The sequence below is a fragment of the Heteronotia binoei genome, chromosome 13 (assembly GCF_032191835.1).
Source record: "Heteronotia binoei isolate CCM8104 ecotype False Entrance Well chromosome 13, APGP_CSIRO_Hbin_v1, whole genome shotgun sequence".
Classification (NCBI taxonomy): Eukaryota; Metazoa; Chordata; class Lepidosauria; order Squamata; family Gekkonidae; genus Heteronotia; species Heteronotia binoei.
In genome coordinates, this window is record NC_083235.1 from 46976855 (window position 1) to 47000167 (window position 23313).

The following is a 23313-nucleotide window of genomic DNA, read 5'->3' on the forward strand; positions in this document are numbered from 1 at the left end:
ACTTATGTATAGCAAAATCTAAGAGTTATACGTGGGAGTATAGCATTTCTCTGCGCAGAACAAATTTCGAGTCCAGCGGCACTTTTAAGGCAACAAATGTTTATTCAAGGTATGAGCTTTCGTGTGCAGGCACACTTCCTCAGAAGTGTGTGTGTTTGAAGTGTGTGAGGAGGGGATGTGGATTTAAAATAAAGTGAAATATAAACGCTGGGCTCTCGTCGGACAACCTGTACAGACCCAGTAAAAAAAAAAAAAAATCAGCTGTCCTAGAAGAACATTTCCCCGCAATCCACACTAGCCTGGAATCGGCACTAATCCTTAATTCTGAAATTATACCGAAGCAAAAATTTGAGACTCCTGCGCTCTGCAGTTTTCTGGATTTCATTCTAATTTAACGTGATTACATGTCACCTGAATTGCATGGTCCTGCTATTCCCCCCCCCCCCGCCACACACACATCTTCTACATAAAGGGCCTAGTGAGAAGCCACCGCACTGCATCTGAAAAAGAGGGCGCTAAATACATGAAAGTTTTTGCTTGAGTAAAATGCGTTAGTCTTTAGAGGAACCTCCTGTTTATCTTTGTAGCAAAAGACTAACAATGCAATCCTATCGACTATGGGCTTACATTGGACTCCTCAGGCCACTCTTTCCATAGGACTCCACAGCAACAAGAAGACCCCGCCGCAGGTAATTTTTTTTAAACCCCGTCACGTCCCGTTGTACTTCAAGAGCTAACCCATGACGCAAAATATCGTGTACACTATGGGGACCTGTTATTTTGAGGCTACTCGCGCGTTTCCTATTGGAACTTGTAGTCCGCAATGTTGACATGGAGGTGGGCAGGCTTGGGTGAATGGACTCGCTTTCCCATGAGGCTGATGGGTAAGACACTGTTGTGACCGGAACTAGAGCCGCTAAGATGGCGGCGGTTGTGCGGAGGAAGTGAGTTGCGGTGACGTCCAGAAACGTTACAGGTGAGACGTCTCCCCGGTTTTCCTTGGTACTGTGGGCGCGCAATGGGAGATAGGGGTTTGTAGCAGGTTGGGGCAACTGTTTCGGGTCAGCGTGAAACCGGGGTGGGGCTCCGTTTGAATTATTTCTCTTCGCCCCTTCGTACATGTTTGCTAGGACTTAGCTCTGGAATCTGTTACATATATTTCTATTCGCATTAGGCTAGTAGTAGAAGCTGTCTCTGAGCAAGTGCAGAAGACATTTGCCTCTTGGCTGGGTGACAAAGACTGCATGCATCAGGCATCTTGAATTATGGGGCTGATGTTTCTGGCATGCTTGAGCCGAAGAGGCCGGTTCTCTCCACCTCCCGACCGAAATTAAGCATTTGTGTTCCTTCTCTCGAAATTTATAATCTAACAAAAATCTCAGGGTTGGAGTCAATTTTCCCTCTAAGCTGCAGAGTCTTGTGAGCAAAAATTCTATTTTGTGAGCTACTGGTATTAAAGTTGTGAGCTCCTGCATAAACTGTTGTGCTCTGGGGTCATCCTTCTGAGCTAAGACAAAAATCTGTGAGCTGGAGGCTGAAAATCTGTGAGCTAGCTAACACAAACTCAGCTTAGAGGGAACACTGGTTGGAGTTCCATCCTACTAATGGAAGGAGATTGGTGCATTGGTGGTTCACACTCTGCTTTGCAGAAAGAGTTTGAAAAGAGCCCTGGTGGCTCTGATTTGGCGGAAACATGGTTTACAAATCTTGTAAGTAAATACATTCTTGGATTGGATTTTGAGCAATTGAGACTGTTGCTTCATTTCCTGTGCAGGAAGTATACACTTGAGATGTACAAGCATGTCTGTAGACCATGTGCAAGAAACTGGAATGTGTAGCAAAGAAGGACTTCAGTTTATCTATTGCAGTGATACCCAGCATGGTGCCTGGGGGTACTGTGGTGCTCTTCAAAACCTTCCTTGGTCCCACCAAGTGGTTTTAGAAAATGAGTGAGGCAAGATAGGACTCTTTCCCAGTAGGGTTTGTAACTAGCCACTGAATATGTGTTCAGTTATACAGATTAAAATAACCTTGTTTGAGTGGCAGCTGCCACAACAGTGTTTATTTTATTCTCTCTCACCCTCTTTCTCAGAGTATTTTATTATTACCTTTCTTCTCCCCTGTACTTGGGCTTCTTCATCCTGGAACCCTCATACCCTTGGGACCCAGCATGATCCTTACTGTCTTCTCCAACCTTCATCTTAGTATTTATTAACTGTTCCTGGTCCATGAACTGTCTACCTTGTGTTAACAAGGACAAAGGCTTTCCTCATCCTATGGAACCAGTTGCCTGAAGAGGTGCATGCCTTGTGGGACCTCCCTAGGTTCTGCTGGACATACAAGGATGCTCTTTTTCAGGCAGCCTTTGAGTAATTATGATCCACCAAGCAGCTGTATGCTTTAGCTGTGTCTTCACTATCCACACATCTTACCCTGCTTGATAGTGGGTAGATTTTAATGGGGGAATAGATTTTTAATTGTTTTATATTTTAAAGATTATTTATTGCATGTTTGTATTGTTTTAACTGGGTGTATTTTATATGCTGTTAACCACCCCAAGTCCCATTTGAGGAGAGGGAGCAGGATATAAATTTGATAAATATGTGGCTTCACTTCCTGTGGCAGCTGTTTGGTGATTGCACCTGCCATCCTGTGTCAGAATGCCAGATTTGCCCAAAGGCTCAAAAAGGTTGGAGACCTTTGATCTATTGAGTTATGTTTATGAATAATTGAGAAATTTTTATACAGAAACATAATGTTTTCTTTTTGTTGTTGTTTTCTGATGAGATTCTTTCCTTTTCTACAAATTAACACTGCTGTCCCTATCAAGATGGCTGGGGAAACTGTTGAAAAGAGAGAGCGGGATTCTTCACCCATCAAAGAAGAGCGAAGACGCTCACGCTCACCAGACCGGGAACGTGACCGAGATCGTGATAGGAAAGGTTCCCCTACTGCCAAGGACAGGAAGCGTCACCGATCCCGTGAGAGGAGGAGAGGCAGTAGGTCAAGATCCCGATCCCGGTCCAAGTCAACAGAGAGGTAATGCTAGAGTGGTGCTATCCCAGTAGTAGAAGGTAGCTTGCCAACCTATTTTAAATCAGTCATTATTAAGCAGTGAGGTAGCTGTGGGTGGTGAATTTGAGCTGTGATGATTTGGCGACTAATGGGATCAGGCAGTTTGGCACAAAAGTATAGTTGCAAGCCAGGCTGATTAAACCAGAATTGTTTTGTTTTGTGTTTTCTCATGGCTTCCCAGATCATATGTTCTACAACTGCACTGAGCAACTGTGGTTTGTTTCATTCCCATCAGAAATTTGCAGCACTTTGGGGAGAAATTGTGCATGTTTTTGTGCATACATAATTAATCATCATATAGCATTGTGTGTAGGATAGCCAGGAGATCGTAAGATTGTCTGTCATCTAGCAGTTCTAGCTTTTTTAGTGATATGCACCACTAGTTGACAAGATAGACTTGTTTTTAAGGCAAGAGATGTTTCAGACATGGTTTGCTATTTGCATGCCTCTGTGTCACAACCCTGGTATTCCCTTCCAAATACTAGCCAGAGCCGACCCTGCTTAGCTTCTGAGACTGACACATTAAACAACATACACTCTGTGCTTTGAAAAAAAAAAAAGGAAAAAAAATCTGTGCAAAGGTATCCCAAACAGTACGCTAAGAAAAGCAGCCCCGTGGCAAAGAGTGGTAAAGCTGCAGTACTGCAGTCCAAGCTCTCTGCTCATGACCTGAGTTTGATCCCAGCTGGGTTCAGGTAGCTGGCTCAAGGTTGACTCAGTCTTCCATCCTTCTGAGGTCAGTAAAATGAGTACCCAGCTTGCTGGGGGTAAAGTGTAGATGACTGGGGAAGGCAATGGCAAACCACCCCGTAAAAAGTCTGCCATAAAAAAGTTGTGATGCGACATCACCCCAGAGTCAGAAATGACTGGTGCTTGCACAGGGGACTACCTTTACTTTTACGCTAAGAAAAGCTAACCTCTTAGACCTGTTTAAATTGTATAGATGTAAATTTTGTCTGGGTTGATTCCGCACAGAGATTTTCTGTGGTGGTCATGTTGCTGCTGTGATTGTTGGTCAAATTGCACTTGCAGTGGAGATTCCAGACTGCACAGGGTGATGCAGTTTTTCATCATTATTAGCTGTGGTTTCTCTTTCATGCCGGCTGGGCACTGCATTACCTCCCCCCCCACACACTGGTCTCATAATTCTCTGATTTCCCTTTTTAAAAAGCGGTTCATGCTTAAGCACTGATTATGAATAGTGTAATTCTAAACAAGATGCTGGAACAGATCTCCCCTAAATCTCACTTCTTAATGTATTGGTGGTGCTGGTGCTGATTGCCTTGCCCCCCATCTCCCTGGCTTTATATTCCTGTACTCTTGTAACTGCAATGTGCTGTTGCTTTGATCCCCCATCCCAGTTTCCTTCTAATCTTTTCCCTATATTCAGGCTCCATTTCAGTGGTAGGCTGGTTCCATGTCAAATGCCTATCACTCTTCCACTATTCCCAGGGCAAGACGAAAAGTGTGAGGTCACACCTTTGAATAGCATAGCAATCTGACTTAATTACACTCAGATGGGAGGGGGAGCCCTGTTCTTCGAGAATCATCTTTAGGATCACATTCTTGATTGGCTCATAAGGGTCATGGGTCCAGTTTTCCTATAAAGTTAGTTTACAGCTACCTGGGACAAGCTTTACAAGTTTTCAAACATTTACTTCCATATTTTGAATGGCAAAAGTTAAGATACATGTGGTAAGGTAACATTGGGTGCAGTAGTTTGCCAGTGGTTCTCAGGCATTGAGTATACTTGCAGTTTTCATTGTACTTTCAGACTTCATAGATATGTCAAATGTTATGATGTTAAATCAATAAAATAAGTTTTGTTTTATTAGGGAAATAAATGTTGCATATATATCAGATCTCCCCCCCCCACCAGATCCATCTCTGTCTCATCTACAAGGGATCATGTTCCCAGTCAGTCTCTTTTTGCAAGATGTCTCAGAGGTGAAACAGGTGCTAATTGGATCCTAATTTGCAAGCCAGTCTTTGCAAACTTAGTGATTAGGCATTTACTTTAAACAAAAAACCCTGAGATTCTTAAGAGCAAAAAAATTTCAAAACCAAATTTAGCGTTTCTGTTGTGCTATTGGAGAAGTGTTCAAACATGTTTCCTTGATGACATTTATTGGGCCTTTCTGCTATAATTATAAGCTTCAGTGGGTTTGGGCAGACCCTATATGGTAATGTTGAGAGGATGGGTTTTTTAAATGTTGATGGTGGGATTGAATAGCCAACTGAATCAAAGGTCTAATGAGTGCATGGGAGTCTTTGATCAGTATGCACTGACTTGTGATGTTCTTTATACAAGCCATTTCTTTGTCCTTTTGTAGGGAACGACGGTATAAAGAGAGGGAACGAGACAAAGAACGGGAGCGCAACAAGAAGGACCGGGAGCGAGAGAAGGATGGGCACCGAAGAGACAAGGATAGGAAACGGTCCAGGTAAAATACTGTTTCCTGTGGGGAGTGTTATGGATGAGGCAGCTGGAAGGAGTTGTTATCCTAATCACTATATCTGTGAAGGTCCTATAACTAACAAAAGCATCCCCTTGCTAGCCCAGAAAAAATATGTATATTTGGGGGTGAAAATTATTTGGGATCTTTAATCCTGCATATACCAAGGTCCAGATTCAGACCAACACCTGCGAGAACAAGGGAGAATAAGCTTGCTTAAACAGAAAAGAGATTTTATTTAATTAACAGAAAAGAAACTAAATTAAGTTGAGCGATAAAATGGAGGCAAACACCAGGATAAAATACAGACACAATCCTAAAACCTTTCCCTAATAAATTACTTAACTGAGAAAAACTGAAAGGGGGAAACAAGACATAGAAGCCTGATCTTGGAGAGAAGGGTCCTTGGTAGCAATGAGGCGGCTTTGGGAGCTGAAATTGACCAGGTAGGGAATGCAGCAAAGCAGGTTTGTTGGTGATAAGAGGAGCAAAAGGCCGGCTGGGAAGTCAGGGTACCTGGAAGAATCCAAACTGGCTACAAAAACAGGCTAAGGGGTAACTCTTTGTATCCTTTTTCCAAGAATGAGAAGGGAAAGGCGTTTTGGCATTGGAATGTGAGATTGGTGAACATTCAATCTCTCCAGAGATGAGCTGGTTTGAAAAGAGTGTCTTTGTTTGCATTGTGGAGAAGAATCTTCCTTTGTTTGCATTAAATATATCCAAAATGTTTCCTTGGAGAGATGTGGAAGTTTGATGCATAGGCATCTGTGTCTGGGCACTTGATGTGATTGGGGAAGAGCAATAGTTTCCCTGTCCAGTCGTTAAGATACGGGGGGGGGGGTGTGTGTGGAATTTCTGGAATCAGACCATTGCTTATTGCTGTGGAGAACTGGGTTGTTCATTATGAGGAAGGAGGAAGGAAGTCCTTGAGGGAAAGACCTCCGACTTTTACCCCCTCTTAGGCTGTGCTTTGCATGACTGATTGAGGAGCTGCCCTGTGTTCCTTACGGCTTCAGCATGACCCATTGCTATTTAATATTAGCTTGATACAGACTTCATCTGCCATTTCTTGAGATGCACACGTACGTGGGGATCAAACATTGTTTTTGTAAATAATCAGATGTTATTTTTGTAAATAAAGGGTCCCTTTGGGGTGAGGGTCCTGGGAGTGTCAGAGTCATCACAGGTACTGCAGAAAATTGCTTTTGTTGCATGAGCATTTGGGCAACAGTTCACAGTTAGCTATCTTTTTTGGGTTCCTGAAGAATTTAGGACACTACTCGGGATAAGTCTCTCTAAATAACAGGACTTACTGGTTAGGATTTCTTTCTGAATCCCTTTAACAATATTTTGCCATACAAGTATTTGAGAGGTCATGTATCACATCTGATTGATCTTGTCAGTTGGGATATCAGGTCAGACTTACCGAAACTGGGTTCATGGCAGGATGCCCGTAATAGGATCGTCACTGAAAAAGAGTGAATAGATCTGCAGATTCGTTGAACTTGCTAGCAGCATATTTCTCTAAGGTGGGCTGCTGATCAAAACATAATATTCCGCATGCAGAATGAGTTCAGCTTTTCCATTGCCTATCAGGATACTCTCACAATAGTTTGGTCCTATACAGCAGGGATGGCCAACGATAGCTCTCCAGATGTTTTTTGCCTATAACTCCCATCAGCCCCAGCCGTTGGCTATGCTGGCTGGGGCTGATGGGAGTTGTAGCCAAAAAAGCTTCTGGAGAGCTACCGTTGGCCACTCCTGCTATACAGGGAGCGGACCAGCATCCTTTTGTCAGCTTCTGCTCATCTTAGTTTATGGTTTTTTAGTGAGGCACAGTAATCCTCAGGTGCTGCTAACAAAGGCCAGGAATTAAGTAGCTTGCAGCCTTTCTTGAGAACAATATATTGAAAGAAAGTCACTTGGAAATATTGGGGAGAGCTGTGTTGATGAGCTGTTTGCATCACTTCTGACTTTCATTTCCCTCTTAAACAGAAGCATTTCTCCAAGTCGCAACAAAGATGCCAAATCCAGGAAAGACAGAGATTCTCGCAAGGATGAAGAGGATGATGCAGGGGGCAAGAGGGAAAAGGTGCTGTGTGTACATTCAGGGGCTACAGTACTTACTCTCTTCCTTGTCACAAGAACCAGATCTGCTGAGCAGAAAGAGGAGCTGTTCTCAATTATCCAGACTGCTTAGATGCTAGTCCAAATATATTTTGACTCTCCCATACCACACTGATTCCCTTAATTAAGAACTTTAGTAATGAAAGTAGCTGATGTTTTCCCTGGGTCTTTAAGATGGGAATCTTGTCTCTTGGTTAGGAAGCTTCAAGACCATTGTGTAATAATTCTCTCGGCCATCTGTATGTTCTTATTGATATCGTGCATTCAGGAATTGTACAAGATGAGTTAAGAGAGTGATCTTTTTGATTATACTGGCTCAGATTCCCTGTCAGTCTTGCTGCATTAAAATTCTGTGGCATTGCTTTTGTTGTAGCAGTTCCTGAACTTAGAGGACTTTTCTAGGTTCCTGATGGGCATCTCTTTTGTTTGCAGGCACAGCCACTGTCCCTGGAGGAGCTGCTGGCTAAGAAAAAAGCCGAAGAAGAGGCTGAAGCCAAGGTGAGAGCATGAGGCATGTCTTCCTTTTCTCTGCTTCTACCTGCCAATCCATCTGCTGCTGGCATTTCAACAAAGAGACTAGCAAATATCCACACCCCCTCCTAACAGAGGCAGACAGAGTTCGCTTTGTAGCTTTACTAGCTTGCTTTGGTTTCTTGCAGCCCAAGTTCCTTTCCAAGGCAGAACGAGAAGCTGAGGCCTTGAAACGCCGACAGCTGGAGGTAGAGGAACGACAGCAGCTGCTGGAGGATGAGCGGAAAAAAAGAAAGCAATTCCAAGAGATGGGCAGGAAGATGCTGGGTAAGGCTTCCTTTCTGCTGGGATAACTAGAGACCCAGCTAGATTGATTTTTGTCGAATTCTTGTTCTGAGCTTGGGAGACCTGGATGCTCCACTTCTCTGATAACTTACTCTCTTATCTGCTTGCAGAGGACCCCCAGGAGAGGGAGCGGCGTGAGCGGAGGGAACGTATGGAACGGGAGACCAATGGCAATGAAGATGAGGAGGGGCGGCAGAAGATCCGCGAAGAGAAAGACAAGAGCAAGGAACTGCATGCCATCAAGGTAATGTTTGCTAGACTGGGCAAAGTCCCAGACCTCCATTTATCTCTGTTTCTTGAGGTGAATGGAGATCCACAGGTGAAAGCAGGAAGGTTGGAACTGGAGAGCATCTTGGATGTACATCTGATTGTATGGGTCTTAAAATTTGGGCCAAGATGCACCAGGATTTTGTAGGGTGAAGTCAGCACATCTTGGCCATCACTAGTCTGACATTTAAATCAGTTTTAAAGTGCCTTAAGCAAGCATCCAGATAACAGTTCGTCATATCATGAAAAAGATTGGTTTATGATTGTGTATCATAATAGAACCGCATATTGAGCCATTTACAAAATCAGTCTGATGTGTTTCAGCGGTTCTAACCTACTGGTTTCAACCTGGAGGAAAACAGCTCTGGGAATCTCATAAACTGTGGAGTATGTTATCAGCACCTCTTTTACCCTCACACTGTTCGTTTGCAATCTTACAATGTTACAATGTACTTTCTGTGGAGTCCCTGAATATTTTTGGAATGCACGATTGAAGAGGAAAGTAGTAGCCCACCACTCAAAACAGTAGGCAAACTGGAGCGTCTCCTCAGAAGCAAATGCTTCATACTTTAGGACACAGGACTCCAAAGTAGAGCTCAGGTCTGTTGTGGAAAAGTCAAGGAGTGTAGCAAGATATCTGCTATTTATGGTAAGGGAGTGCAGAAGCTCTGCTCTAAAAAAGTTACAATTTCATGCACATGCATGGTTTTATAGAAATGACAGCCTGTTCCAGTGATAGAGAAAAAAGGATTCTCTTGGAACTTCTCACTAAACCCAAAAATCTCAGAATCCTGATACAGTGTGAGCTTAGTCTGACATGTTTTCCTCAGTCACTTCACAAGTTACTGTTTCCCTAAGGCAACTCAAGATACTGCTCTATTCCTGTCTTTTCCATCAGCCTCTGAGCCCTGTGTACCTTAACTAAAGGTATCTGAGACGTTTTCCTTCAATTAGTAAAGCCCAACTATTTTCCTGGTAGTTTTCCCTGTTTCTCTATTGCTTCCGCAAGGCCTGTCTGACATGATGAGACTTTCCCTCCACCTAACTCCCCCCCTCCCCAGAGATTCCACAGCCTCTCATTGACTGATGCCACTTATCTTCTTATGCCCTCCGCCCACCCCCCTTAGGCAGGAATCTGCTGGGATGTCTGGAGGGTGGAACTAGAGGCCATCCAACCATGCAGCCTCAGTTTACAAGAACTTGTGTTGGTAGGCTTCTTTAGAACTAGTTTGTATAACTGGTATGAAAAGGGACTTAAGACTAGGGACAAATGTTGAATTGGAGATGAACCTAAAAGAAGTGAAGCAGATTGAGAGCTGGTGCAGTGTACTGGCTATGAGTCTGAGATTTTTGGTGGTGTTAGCTGTCTTGAATTTCAACTTGAGAGAGAATGCCAGGTACAGATTGACCGAATAAGGAAAACACATTGTTCCACTGTTGTCTTCTTCCTCCCTTGCCAGGAGCGGTACTTAGGTGGGGTAAAAAAGCGGAGGCGCACTCGTCATCTGAATGACCGCAAGTTTGTCTTTGAGTGGGATGCTTCAGAGGACACTTCCATTGACTATAATCCCTTGTGAGTATCTCTTTGGGATGGAGATCCAGAAAGGGGTCACTTGTTTCACAGCCTCTGCTCCATGGCATGGAAAAGATATGCTTATGTTTTGCATCATTTCTCCAAGGAGGATCTAAATGCCCAATTTCCTTATTGGGGTGTGGTGCAAAAGAACTAGGCTGTGCCAGGCTCCCTAAGAAAAGATGACTTGAAGTCCAGGATTTGGCACTTTTAAAAACGATGTGCAGGTTTTAAAAACTGTTTTTCATGAGTGCTTTATTTGGGTTGGGCAGTTTGTTTTTAGTTATTGACTTGTTTTGTTCTACTTTCTTTGATTAAGAAGGGGCCAAAAAGAGAACTACTTGCCATGCTAATAGCCTATGAGTGCCATTGTCAACTGAGACAGAGTCCTTCTGGCCACCTTACTTTGTTTAATTTTAAAGTCACTTGTACAGTCTTTCAGCTTAAGGGCTCAAAGCTTGTTTCACAGATTCTTTGTAGAAGAGGCCACATTGCCCCTCAAGCTGTGTCACCAATGTTGTCTCTGTTCCTCAGGTACAAGGAGCGACACCAGGTTCAGCTGCTGGGGCGTGGTTTTATTGCTGGCATTGATTTAAAGCAGCAGAAACGGGAACAGTCCCGCTTTTATGGAGACCTGATGGAGAAGCGGCGCACGCTAGAGGAGAAAGAGCAAGAGGAGTAAGTTACAAAGTGGAAGGGAGTATGGTTTGGATGGGGTTCACAGCTTATGCGGATTGGAAGTTTCACCTGACATCAGTGTTCCCTCTAAGCTGAGTTAGTGTGAGCTAGCTCACAGATTTTTAGCCTTCAGCTCACACATTTTTTTCTTAGCTCAGGAAGGATGACCCCAGAGCACACTAATTTATGCAGTAGCTCACAGCTTTAATGCCAGTAGCTCACAGAGTAGAATTTTTGCTCTCAAGACTCTGCAGCTTAGAGGGAACATTGCCTGGCATCAGTGTGGCTTTTCTGGATTTGCTGTAACATGGAAGTGTACCATGCTGTCATATCTGTCTTAGTTCACTGCAGATCACCAATCAACATTCTGGATGCTCATTATGTGAAAAATAAATTGTGCATATTACTAACATGCACAACCTTTATATGAATTGTCAGATGTATTGACCTCATGTGCCTTTCAGTATCTAGCAAGCAAGGAAGGTATAAATTGCCTGCCAGGGTAAGGGTGTTAATATGAACCCTTGCAAAATATTGCAGTAATGGAAGAGGATGGGAAAATTGGAGAACAGTACTTAGCAAGTTGTGATGGCCAAGCATCCTTTCACTGCTTTTGGAAAATCCCAGTCACTCTTATCTTGCATTGCTATTCAGACCAGATGTCTTCACAATGATAAGGACTGGGAACTTGCAGCTTTGAAAAACATGTGACTGTACTAAATATCCTGGAAGTCAACTCCTGTATTCTTGACACAATAATAGTTTGCAGTAAAGTAGATTTCCTGCCTATGTTCTTTCATAGATAAATAGAATACACCCTCTTCATCCAATGGTTTTGGCCCTGGCAGTCACTGCCACTGACTCTTCTGACTTCACCACGTGCGATTTTTCTGCTTCTTAGGGCGCGTTTGCGCAAGCTGCGCAAAAAGGAGGCCAAGCAGCGCTGGGATGACCGGCATTGGTCTCAAAAGAAACTGGATGAGATGACGGACAGGGACTGGCGAATTTTTCGGGAGGATTACAGCATCACAACCAAAGGAGGCAAGATCCCCAACCCCATCCGTTCCTGGAAGGATTCCTCACTGCCGCCTCACATCCTGGAGGTTATCGACAAATGCGGCTACAAGGTGAGGCCAAGTCATTAAGCTGCTGTCATGCAATCTGACTTATTGTTGGAGCTTGCATAAGCATTTGTCTTGGGGAAGGCTGAGAATCAGGGCTTTTGGGTGACCAGACCTGTTCTTGCAAGGCCATATGGTGCAGTGGATATGGGGACAGCTCAGAGCCAGAAGTTACTGCAGTTTGTCACTGTCTCCTTGAACTCCCTAGAACTCTTTAGAAGTTCAGCATTATCCTCACAAGTTTTGTTCCTTGTTCTGCTCAGGAACCTACTCCTATCCAGCGTCAAGCCATCCCTATTGGTCTGCAGAACCGTGATATCATTGGTGTGGCTGAGACTGGCAGTGGTAAAACTGCTGCCTTCCTTATCCCACTGCTGGTATGGATCACCACCCTGCCCAAGATTGACAGGTAAGATAGCGACTGGGACAGTTTTCTGTTGACAGGGCATTCAGGTACCCTGAGAAGTGTCTTAGAGATGAGGATAGCCTCCCCCTGGCAAGGTCTGGCCATGTGTACTGGCAGAACTCAGACTTGCACTTGGGTCTTATTCTTCTGATTCGCTGAACTGGGCGAGGGTCAGTGTGTGTGTATTTAGAATTTGTGAACGAGGCTTCCAAGCATTGACAGAGGAGGGGCCACAGCCATGGAATGATACGAACCTAAGAATAACCGTTCTGGGTCATACCAAGGTTGATCTAGTCTGCTATCTAGCCATATACCTCTTGGAAGCTAGCAAGCAGAGCATGATGGAAAGAACCATCCTCTATGCTGTGACTTTTCTTTCTCTTGTATGCCCTGCAGTGATCATACGGAGTGTATCTTGCTTTATTTTGACCCACGTCAGCATTTGACTCATAAAAAACCTGGTTCAGTTGGAATGTATTGACTTCACTGGGTGTGCACACGATGTGGTGCTTTCGTTAGAAGCTTCTACTTATTCAGATTCTCATTGTCACTGCTGTGCTTATTAGCTAGATCCTAGTCATAGACACACACATGTCCTTGAGCATCTGAAACCAACCTAATTTTTTTATGTACTAGGAAATTTGGATGGGAACCTGTGGAGTCACTTAGGATACAGAGGGAGCAGTGCCATATTGCTTCTCTGAGTCAGCATGTGGGTTTTCTCCATTTCAGGATTGAGGAGTCAGATCAGGGCCCTTACGCCATCATCCTGGCCCCCACCCGTGAGCTGGCTCAGCAGATTGAGGAAGAGACTATCAAATTTGGAAAGCCTCTGGGAATTCGCACAGTGGCTGTTATTGGTGGCATATCTCGTGAGGACCAAGGCTTCCGACTGCGCATGGGCTGTGAGGTACGGAGGGGTGATTGATCTCAAATATTAGAGTGGCTTGCTCCCTTTCCAGGCATAAAGGCTGGCCTTGTACACTGACAGTGCACTGTAGGAATGGTAATTAACCTTTGTTGTCTTTCACTGCATAATCAAGCTCAGTTTTCTGCTTGGGTAGGGCTGTAGCAAATGTGTTTGCTTTACAAGTGGGAAAAGGGGGGAAAAACAGACTGTGGTTACAGGGGCAAACAAAAGTTCATTTCTGCCTCCTTAGATCAGTTATTTCCATCTCAATGTTGCAGATTGTTATTGCCACTCCTGGCCGTCTCATTGATGTTTTGGAGAACCGTTACCTGGTGTTGAGCCGCTGCACGTATGTGGTATTGGATGAGGCCGACCGTATGATTGACATGGGCTTTGAGCCTGATGTGCAGAAGATCTTAGAACACATGCCTGTCACCAACCAGAAACCTGACACTGATGAGGCTGAGGACCCTGAGAAGATGCTGGCCAATTTTGAATCGGGCAAGCACAAATACCGACAGGTTAGTGAGGCTGAGTGCTCTTCCTGTCCAGTCCTGTAGCTGGTAAAAAGCAACGTCCCTGGGTTCAAGTTCACTGGCACTTTTGTGCCTTGGTACAGAAATTAGTCTCTTAATCCAAGTTGGTCAAAACATCATTTATTTAATATCTGAACTGGTGACTTGCGGAGGAGGATGCTTTTATAACATATAACGGTGGACTATGACTTGTAGGAAGCCAGAATCCATTTTGGAGTTCAGAATCATATTCAGTAATAAGGAATAAGTTAAGAGGAAGCTTAATGGAAAGTATTCTATCCTTTGGAAAGAGGAGAAATGAGTTCTTGATAGTTTAATTGAGAAAGAGGAAAGCAGAACAGAGATCAAATTAAAGCTGGTCACATCTGGTGCAGAAAAGAGAACTTGTTTTAGCAGCTGGGAGAGATGAAATTATGGGATAACAGGCAAGTGGAGATTATGGATTTCAGGAGAGAAAAACTGGATTCCCTTTTATATGAACATGTTTTTCTTAATGAGATGTAAGTGTGAAGACTGTACCTGGTAATAATTGGAGGGAATTTCCTGAGGAAAGAGAGACTAAGTGGGAATTCTTAAAATCTATGCTTTCTCAATGAGACCTTCTGTAAGTGTACATGCCACTCCTCCACATACCAGGGGTGCTGGAGGAACCCCCCTCCCCGACACACACACACAAGAGAGAAGAGAGGGATTCCTTTCATTTCATTTTTGCGTCCCTTACAGACAGTGATGTTCACAGCCACTATGCCACCTGCTGTGGAGCGCCTGGCCCGCAGTTACCTGCGCCGACCAGCCGTGGTCTACATTGGCTCAGCTGGGAAACCACATGAGCGTGTGGAGCAGAAAGTCTTCCTCATGTCAGAATCGGAGAAGAGGTACTGATTGATTTGGCAGCTTCTTATGGGTGGGGACAGTGGGAGCTTGTTTGCCTAGTTCAGGCATGGCAGTGAGGGGAGGAGTGCCTTGGGAAATGTAATGGGGGTTCTCTGGGAGTGGCAGAGGCACACCTCAGATTAGCTTGGCTGTTTTATTAACTGGGCTGCACTCAAAAAATGGATTTTGTGCTTAGGCAATTTTAAATCTAGTATTGTATTTTGAACTTTTCCTCCATTCTCCCTGCATTTGTAGCATATGCATAGCACTGGTTATAGAATAGAGCTCCCATTCCAGATGAGACTTGTACCATAATGGGATAACCAGAGTGAGATTTGTGAAATGGGATTCCTGTGCTTCCTTTTGAAATTTATGGCTCAGAATATGAACTTGTTCCCAAATCATGCTAAGAGGAGCCATGTTATCAGGAAAATTAAAATACTAATGAACAACAAGGTTGTGTGTGCCAGGGGCTAGAGGGTCAGAAGAATGGGGTTGGCATGACTTACTTCATGTGAATGCACACCATGGCATGTGGATCACCATGGAGTGGCCTGGCCACTCCATTCAAGCCCCTTTCCATCTGTGTGGCCCTCCATTGGGGAGCCTCCAATGTGCCCCCTTTGCTCACTGCCACTTGCTGCAACTCTGATCAATTGCAACATTGCTACTGCGGTGCCAAGGGAAGAAGCCTTCCATGGAACAGAAACAAGCCCCTGCTAGCTGAATCATCAGTGGCTAGAGGGAGCCGGGGGTCTTGGAATCTGAGGGGAGGCAGTTCCTTCCAGGAGGGTAGGAAGAAGGCTTTGCTTTTACCTGGCTAAAGAGACCAGCATGAGGGGCTTCAGATCAGCACTGGGAGGTGGGAAGAAGCCTACTTGCAGCCAGATCCTCCTGCAAGGTTTACTGAGTTAGACAAATTGGGGGGGGGGGGGAGGGCGCTGCTGCTTTACTTGAGAAGCAGAGAAAGTATTTAGGCCAAAGCAGGTGGCCCCCTGGGCCCCCCACAAACAAAAATGCTATGGTGGGCCTCACCAAACATGAAATTCTAGCTATGGCCCTGATCACAGATATGGTTCAGCATAGGCCTCCCTCTCCCCAAATCATTCAAAGATAGTGCCATGGTAAATGGAAGTTTCAGGCAGCATTGTGGTTTTGGGTGGTGTGTATTGTGTCTGCTTTTTCCTGAACATTGGAGCATTAAATCATCCCAAAGGGTATTATAAAGATGAGGAAAGTCTTTAGAGATTATTACTTCTAGGAGTAAGTGGGGAACCTCATTCTCTGCTTAAAGGACATCTTTGAGCCCCACCATCTCTACTGCCCACATATTTGCTTATTTCTTGTCTTCCTTCTTCTCCCTGCGCAGGAAGAAACTGCTGGCTATTTTGGAGCAGGGCTTTGATCCTCCTATCATTATCTTTGTCAACCAGAAGAAGGGCTGTGATGTACTGGCCAAATCTCTGGAGAAGATGGGGGTAAGTGGTGGTCCCTCGTAGTCTGAGGAAATGTAGAGTTATTTATAGAGGCACCAAGCACCCATGTAGGATTTGCCTCCCCATCTTTTGAAACATCTGAATTCCCTAAATATGATCCCTGTTTCATGCTAAGGAGCTATCTCTGACTCTCCTCATAGTAAATAGCCAGAACAGCAAGACGGTTTGCTGCTGGCTATGCACAGCCCAGTTTGCAGAAGCCTGCATCTGGGAACCGTAGTGCTCCATGCCAGTTCTTGCTCTGGCAATTTTCCCTTTGGTGTCCTGCAAGGCAATCCACATTGTCTTTTGCGAGTACCACTGGGGTCCTTGGGAATGGTAGACTGCTCTGCTGTTCTGTGTCCGGTTGAAATTCCTGACTAGCTTTGCCTCTGGAAGAAACTCCTGTTAGTCTGTGCCTGTCTGACTCCATCCCAATCAGCTGTGACCCAATTTAACTTGTCATCCTCCGTGTTTCTACAGTATAATGCCTGCACTCTTCACGGTGGCAAAGGTCAGGAGCAGCGAGAGTTTGCACTCTCCAACTTGAAGGCTGGTGCCAAGGACATTCTAGTTGCCACAGATGTGGCTGGACGTGGTATTGACATCCAGGATGTGTCCATGGTGGTGAACTATGACATGGCTAAGAACATAGAAGGTGAGATGATATTTTTAGACACCTCTGGTGCCTTGGAAATCTTTAAGGCACATCCCATCCCTTCTGTGAGGCATAACTTTGGCAGTTGTTGCTGCTGAATTGATGCTTGCAAGTGAGATGGGATGCTGTATGCATGCTGCTAGCTGCTCAACTAAATTGGTAGCCTCTGTTAGATCCCAGAGTGATTACCAAAGAATAAAGAGATCTATTTTTCAGTTCCCCCACCCCCAGCACTGAGAGCTGGTGTAAAATATTTGCAGTGAGTTTCAGCCAAGAACTTTTAGATGACCACGGACAATCCACTCTCTCAGTCCCTTTTGTAACACAAGAATGATAACACAAGCCTACCTTACTGGACTGTGAGAATTATTACTGACAATGTATGTGAAATTATTTGAACACTGTCAAATCCTATCTGATGAAGACTTCTGCTGTAACCTGTTCTATGCAACTGTTAAATGGTGGCTGGGTTCTGTCAGTATATGGCACTCCACGGATTTTAGCCAGCTACTGTAGCCTACAGCAGAGGTAGCTGTGACGTAGCTTGTTCCTCATTCTACTCTTCTTCCATTCTTGCAGATTATATCCATCGCATTGGTCGAACAGGAAGAGCTGGCAAGAGTGGTGTTGCTATCTCATTTGTCACCAAGGAGGACTCTGCTGTCTTCTATGACCTCAAGCAAGCCATCCTTGAGAGCCCAGTGTCCTCCTGCCCACCAGAGCTGGCCAACCACCCGGATGCCCAGCACAAGCCAGGAACCATCCTCACAAAGAAGAGGCGAGAAGAGACTATCTTTGCCTGAGTCCTGTAGAAATGCCACAATAGGTTCTCCAATTGTGATGGGGGGACATCCTCCTTCATGTCCTGGAGCTGAAGCAAGACTGACTAAGAGAGTGCCTCTCTCCGGCTGTGAAGTGGTCCTTCAGTCCTACGTTCCTTGTCTTCACAAAGGCAGTGGTTTTCATTCCTCCCCCACAAAGGAGCTCACTCTTCCCCTTGTGCTGCTGATCAAACAGCGGGGACTGCAGCCAGGGAGAAAATTTTTGAGTATTGTCTCAAAAATCCTGATCACTTCACTTTGTTATTGTTGGATCCAGTGTTTATATTTTCCTGTAGACAAACTTCCTCAATCCTTGAGTTAAGCTGAACTCAAGCTATGGCCAGCATTCTTACCTTGCTTTGTTGACACACTAACTTCCGCCCTTGTGCCGGGGGCTAGACTGCTACATGTTTTCTGTCCCTTGCTCCCCTACTATAAAATCAGGGTTTCGTCCTGGAGAAAAGCCCCTGCAGGTCCTAGGCATTGTAGACAGATTGCTGCAGGCGCTCTTTATTTTGTCCCAGGGAAGACCTTACTGTCCCCTCATTCCAACTGTTGGGTTTCAGACTGTTAACTTTATGGGTGTGCAGAAAGCTTGTTTAATCAGTAGAAATGGGGGCAGGAGGTTAACATATAGAAAGTCTCTCTGATATTTTTAATGATGATTTTTGCTTCCTATGAAACCATGCGAAATGTTACTCAGGCCTTTTGTCACAAACGAGAGGGATTTGAGCTTAGGCAATGAGGCTGTCCTGTGAAATGATGTCATTGCTGTCTTTTGAATCAGCAGTGGCCCTTTAAAAATAAATAGGTGATACCCAAAAGAAGCAAGAAAAGCTGGGTTTTGATATTCCTGACTTCGGTGTGCAAGTGAGAGAAAAGCAGCAGCAGCAAGTCTTTGAAGTGTGACAAAGTGGGCGGAGAATAAAAGAGAAGCTTATTTTGTTTGTTAAAAATGTATTCAGCTCCTCCTTTATACCTGGAGTTTCTCATCTTTCCAAATCCAAACGCAGGAAATGGCAGAATTCAGTCCAGAAAACTGTTTCCTGCTGGTGTTCACACTCTCCTCTGCAATGGTGAAGAATGCATGTTGCACTTGGGAAAATGGCGTTTCTTTGGGGCTGCTTCCCACTGGATGGTTTGTTACTGTGACAGTGACCAAGGTCCAAAACTAGCACACATCTTATGTCAGCTCTTATAGAGCAGAGCTTTAACTGACATTTTTCTCAGGAAAACCATTCTAGCTAGAAAAGGTCAGGATTAGGAAAATGGAGGTCCATGGTGTGTGGGGTCACACGAACCTCCCTGTTTACCAAACTGGTTTGGTTTGTGAGAAGATCTGAGGTCCTCCCTCCCTTCCTTTATACTGGGGTTGGCTTCCTGAGGCTAGCAGAACAGAGGAGGGGGAAGATCTTGCAAAAGCCATTTAAAAGGAACATTTGGAAGGGAGGGGGACCTGCATGGTGGGTCATAGATAAGGATGGGCACAAACCTCTGGTTCTCAAACCTTGAACCAGCAATGTTGGTTAGGAAATTAGGTTCATGCCCATCCGTAATCAGGACTTCACTTCTGGGTATTTTACCAGAAAAGTGACAATTGAAATGCACAAACTCCATTTACAAGCAACACAAGGAGTACTTTGTATACTAGTATGGTACAAACTGTTGAGAGTGAAGCAGCCCTCAGATCTTGCTGTAATTTGCTTGGTGGTCACTGTTGTGCTGCAGGACATGTCCAGAATAAGAGTCACTTGAGCAAGTTTTGTAACCTTCTGTCTTGATGTGTTTTTGCCTGATCAGCAAGTGCAGGTGATCTGGACTGACTGTAGTAGAGCCATGTGGGCAGTCTTCCTTGCCTCCTGTGCCCATGTGCTGCCTGCCCATTCACAATGTAACCTTATTTGGCCAGGGTGGAGTGGGAACATGTGGTTCAAGAGCTATGTGTCAGAAAAGATCTCTGGGTCTCCATTGGGGAGAACAGTGAACAAATAAACACAAATTTCTATCAGAAAATCGAGTAACAGGACAGTCATGAGTGATCCTAGCCAAAGGGTAGCTGCCCCAGCTCCTGCACTGCCCTGGCCTTCTGCCATGGGCAAGGATGGCAAGAAGCTCACAGTAACAAGGTGGGTGGTGGGTCCCCCAGTTGCTAGGCACCCGGGGCACCCATGAGCTGGATATTGGGAATCAAAGCTTACTCCCCCAGGGATGCTGGGGCTCCTCTTGAGTTTTGTCCAGGGGCCCAAGATCAGGAAGACCATCCCCGAGGACAGGTGCTGTCTGAGGTCCATCTATTCGGTCGTGTCTTTCTGAAACCTTTTGTGTCTTTTGTGCTGTGAGCTTTGGCATCAACTCAAGGCTTCTGTCTTGCTTTATGGTTGAAAGCCACTGGGCTTGGCTTGAAGAAAGGCCACATACAACTCTCATCCTCTTCCCACCCATTTTCTTTGCCATCTTCAAGAGAAAATGGTACACTTTTTCAACAGCTGAATATTAAAATTTGCCTACCCCACTTCTTGCTTTAGGGAGCTGGAATTCCCAGGGCAGAGGAAATGAGTGAGATCGGATTAAGCCTGGAGTTTCAACTGAGTTCCCAGTTTGCATGGCTGCTTCCCCGCCCCCCCCCCCACATTAACCACACTGCTCCAGGAAGCTGCTGGCTTTGCCTGCGTCGTCTTTAGAGTGGCACCATGTATGGACGATGGGAGACTGTGTACTTTCCATCCTCTGACTTGCTGAATTCCCAGTTCCCTCCCAAACCAAACCCTCCAGCATCCTGAATCCCAAAGAAAGTCAGGCAAAAACCACATTCTATAAACAGCAAACGCTTGTTGTTTCAAACCGCTTACAAGTTGTCAGGGAAATAAGTGCTCTCTACAAAAGAACAGTAACAAAGCCGGTGCTGCTGCCAACTTACCAGCGACAGCAGGGACAGACCCCCAGGTTTCCTCTGCCTCCCCCGAAACTGCCGAAGCCAGGTAGGGGAAGAGCCCTTTCCCTTGGCTCTGGCCTCCCAAAACATATGACAGAGAAGGTCAAACAATGGTGGTGGTATGCAGTATTTACAGGCTGATTTCTGATAGGTGTACGTGCTTTTAGGGGCTAAGGGGGGAGGGTGTCATCAACTGCCCAGTGAAGTGTTCAAAGTGCTGGGGGAAGAGAAGGTAGAACTGGGCATTTCGGGCTTGTGCATAAGACAAAGCAGGAAATGGCGGGGAGAAGTGGCTCTAATCCTGCACCTTTTCCCTCAGGACACAGTCCAAACACAATGGGGGGCCCATCACCACCAAGCTGTTGTATGTGGCTCTTCCCCTTCTAAAATGGGCTGGAAATGGAAGATAGAGGCCTCATGCAACTAGCAAAGACGTTTGTGGGTAGGGGTGGGGGTGAGAATAAAAAATAGAACTTCTGGCATTGTGGCTTTACAAGCTTGGTTGTTCCAACTCACTAGTAGAGGAAAAGCAGCTGTGCACTGCTCAGAGAGACAGGAAGGACCAGGATCTAACCCTCATTTTGTGGGAATGAGAGCTCCTGTAACCATTAAAGGCTTTTCCCCCTCTCAGGACAAACTACACTTGCCCTCATTTAACATGTATAAAAAACAGGCTCAAAGGGCTACAGTTTTGTTGGGCAGAGCAGCAAATGCAAAAGGAATGCTTTGTCCTGTGCCAGTGAACATTTTCTGCTCAAAACACCCCCTTTCTTCCATAGGTCTGGAATTCCACCCTGGGCAAAGCAGCTCGTGGGGGATTTTGAGTACAGAGGAATGGCTTGGAAAGGGTTGAACATCCCCTTCCCTGAAGCTGCTTTTTCCCAAATCTACTTCTCATTAAAAGAATCAGTCATTTCTTACATGTGTAGCTTGCCCCTCCCACTTCCTGAGAATCGGTAAAGATACTTCCTCTTCATGGAAGCCAAAGTAGAGACTGTAGGGAAAGAGGGACTCTGGGCAGTCCTGGATCAGCTCTTTGCACACTGTCGCAATGTCTCTGTCTGCATTCACAGGAGGAATGTAAGACAACAGGCGTAGCAGCATCAAGATATTCTATACCAGGGGTGACCAAACTGCAGCTCAGAGCCACATTGTGTGGCTCTCAAAGCCCCCACCACCCCGCTTGGAGAAGGCATTTCTCTCTTTAAATCACCTCCAAGCCAACCCAGCTGGCGGCTTGGAGAATGCATTTAAAGTTGCTTTCTTTCAATCTCTCCATCTATTTGCCTCCCCTCTCTCAAACATCTGACATTCATGTCCTGTGGTTCTCATACATCTGCCATTTATTCTTTGTGGCTCTTACATTAAGCAAGTTTGGCCACCCTCTTCTACACCCCCCCCCCCCCCCATCCACATCAGAAGGCTATCTTAAGGTGGCAGGAGCCCCTGTGGGGAGTCTCTTGCCATGGTGACTATAGTGGATGCTCTGATTTGCCCCAGATAAGGAGCACAGTGATGACCACTTGGATGTGCACACCAAAACCTGCAGCAAAGACTGCAGAACATTTCTGGACTGGTAGCCCCCTTGGCCAGATTCTGCAAAGTACAGATCAGAAACCATTTAAATACTATTTCAGACTACGTGTGATGTGAGCTTCATACTATGGCAGAATCTTCTTCCCACTTCTAAAACGCTTAATGTTCTCTGCATCCACAAAACTAGACATCAGGGAGAAGAGTTCAGCTGTAGCCTAGGCTTCTCCCTGATGTGTTAGCTTTCTAAGTGCGGGGAATCCCCCTCCCCGTGGGGAAACATTTAAGTGCGGGGAATCCCCCTCCCCGTGGGCAAACATGTGTTTGCTCCTACCTGCAGTAGTATAGTGCAGGGACAATTCTACCACCTCAGTAGGCATTCTGGAAGCCATAGTTTCACATCTTTTTTCCTGTAGCGCACTTGTGCAGATATTTAATTTAATTTTCCAATTTATACCCCGCCCTATCCCGCAAGCAGGCTCTATTATCATAAAACTCCCATGCACTGACTCAGTTGTTCCTCTGAATGGGCTTCAAGCTTGCAGCAGAGTCCAGGGCGGACACTCCAGAGCCCTAACTGCACCATGCTTTGCTGCACCCATAAATGCAGCTGTGGGGGCAATACTAGTGTGTCCAAAAAACTGCATCCAACCAGCCTAGAGCAAATTACTGATTGATACCTAGTCTTCCAACAAGCAGAACCAGAAGGTCTGGTTCCTCATCTTGTAAAATTGTATCTAGAGTTAGAAAAGAGAACCCAAACTCCTGGTGGCCTTTGTCTCACACACGCACAGACACACACACTACCTGTCTCGTGTGGTTGTACACAACTCCTCTGCCACCTAGTAAATGGAACTGGGATGCGAAGCCACCAATGTAATTTACCCTGCAAGGACGTTATCATGGCCCTCGTAACCCAAAGCATAGATGGGTGAGCAAATCCACCCACCCTGTGTATAGGAATCAGGCAGCTGTGGTTGTGTCTGGGGTTCCATAGATAGCACCTGTATATTGGGGCAGAGCCTGTATACTGGAGGTGGGTGGGGCTCAGCTAGA

The 23313-nt window shown here is 45.3% G+C and overlaps 1 protein-coding gene across 4 annotated transcripts; it reads left to right on the forward strand.

Annotated features, from left to right (window-relative positions):
* The first annotated feature begins 846 nt into the window (after nucleotides 1-846).
* DDX23 (DEAD-box helicase 23) lies at nucleotides 847-18748 on the forward strand. Of its 4 annotated transcripts, none has more exons than XM_060252121.1 (17): nucleotides 847-976; nucleotides 2831-3039; nucleotides 5409-5519; nucleotides 7527-7623; nucleotides 8091-8156; nucleotides 8318-8456; nucleotides 8585-8718; nucleotides 10202-10314; nucleotides 10849-10992; nucleotides 11894-12119; nucleotides 12377-12522; nucleotides 13252-13429; nucleotides 13708-13950; nucleotides 14689-14840; nucleotides 16208-16316; nucleotides 16797-16971; nucleotides 17551-18748. In XM_060252121.1, exons 2-17 carry the CDS (start codon nucleotides 2831-2833, stop codon nucleotides 17772-17774), a joined length of 2466 nt encoding a protein of 821 aa, XP_060108104.1. In that variant the 5' UTR covers nucleotides 847-976; the 3' UTR covers nucleotides 17775-18748. The 4 variants fall into 4 exon arrangements, with proteins under 4 accessions (XP_060108104.1, XP_060108107.1, XP_060108105.1 ...); XM_060252124.1 differs by having other exon boundaries at nucleotides 7530-7623; XM_060252122.1 differs by lacking the exon at nucleotides 847-976 and adding an exon at nucleotides 1000-1042.
* Nucleotides 18749-23313: the final 4565 nt, after the last annotated feature.

What these genes read in the sequence shown, in the direction of transcription:
- DDX23 (XM_060252121.1), top strand. Translation starts at nt 2,831, where the DNA reads ATGGCTGGGGAAACTGTTGAAAAGAGAGAGCGGGATTCTTCACCCATC. An exon ending in AGGAACTGCATGCCATCAAG is followed by an intron (nt 8,719 to 10,201) that starts GTAATGTTTGCT and finishes CTCCCTTGCCAG; the next exon opens with GAGCGGTACTTAGGTGGGGT. An exon ending in AATCTCTGGAGAAGATGGGG is followed by an intron (nt 16,317 to 16,796) that starts GTAAGTGGTGGT and finishes GTGTTTCTACAG; the next exon opens with TATAATGCCTGCACTCTTCA.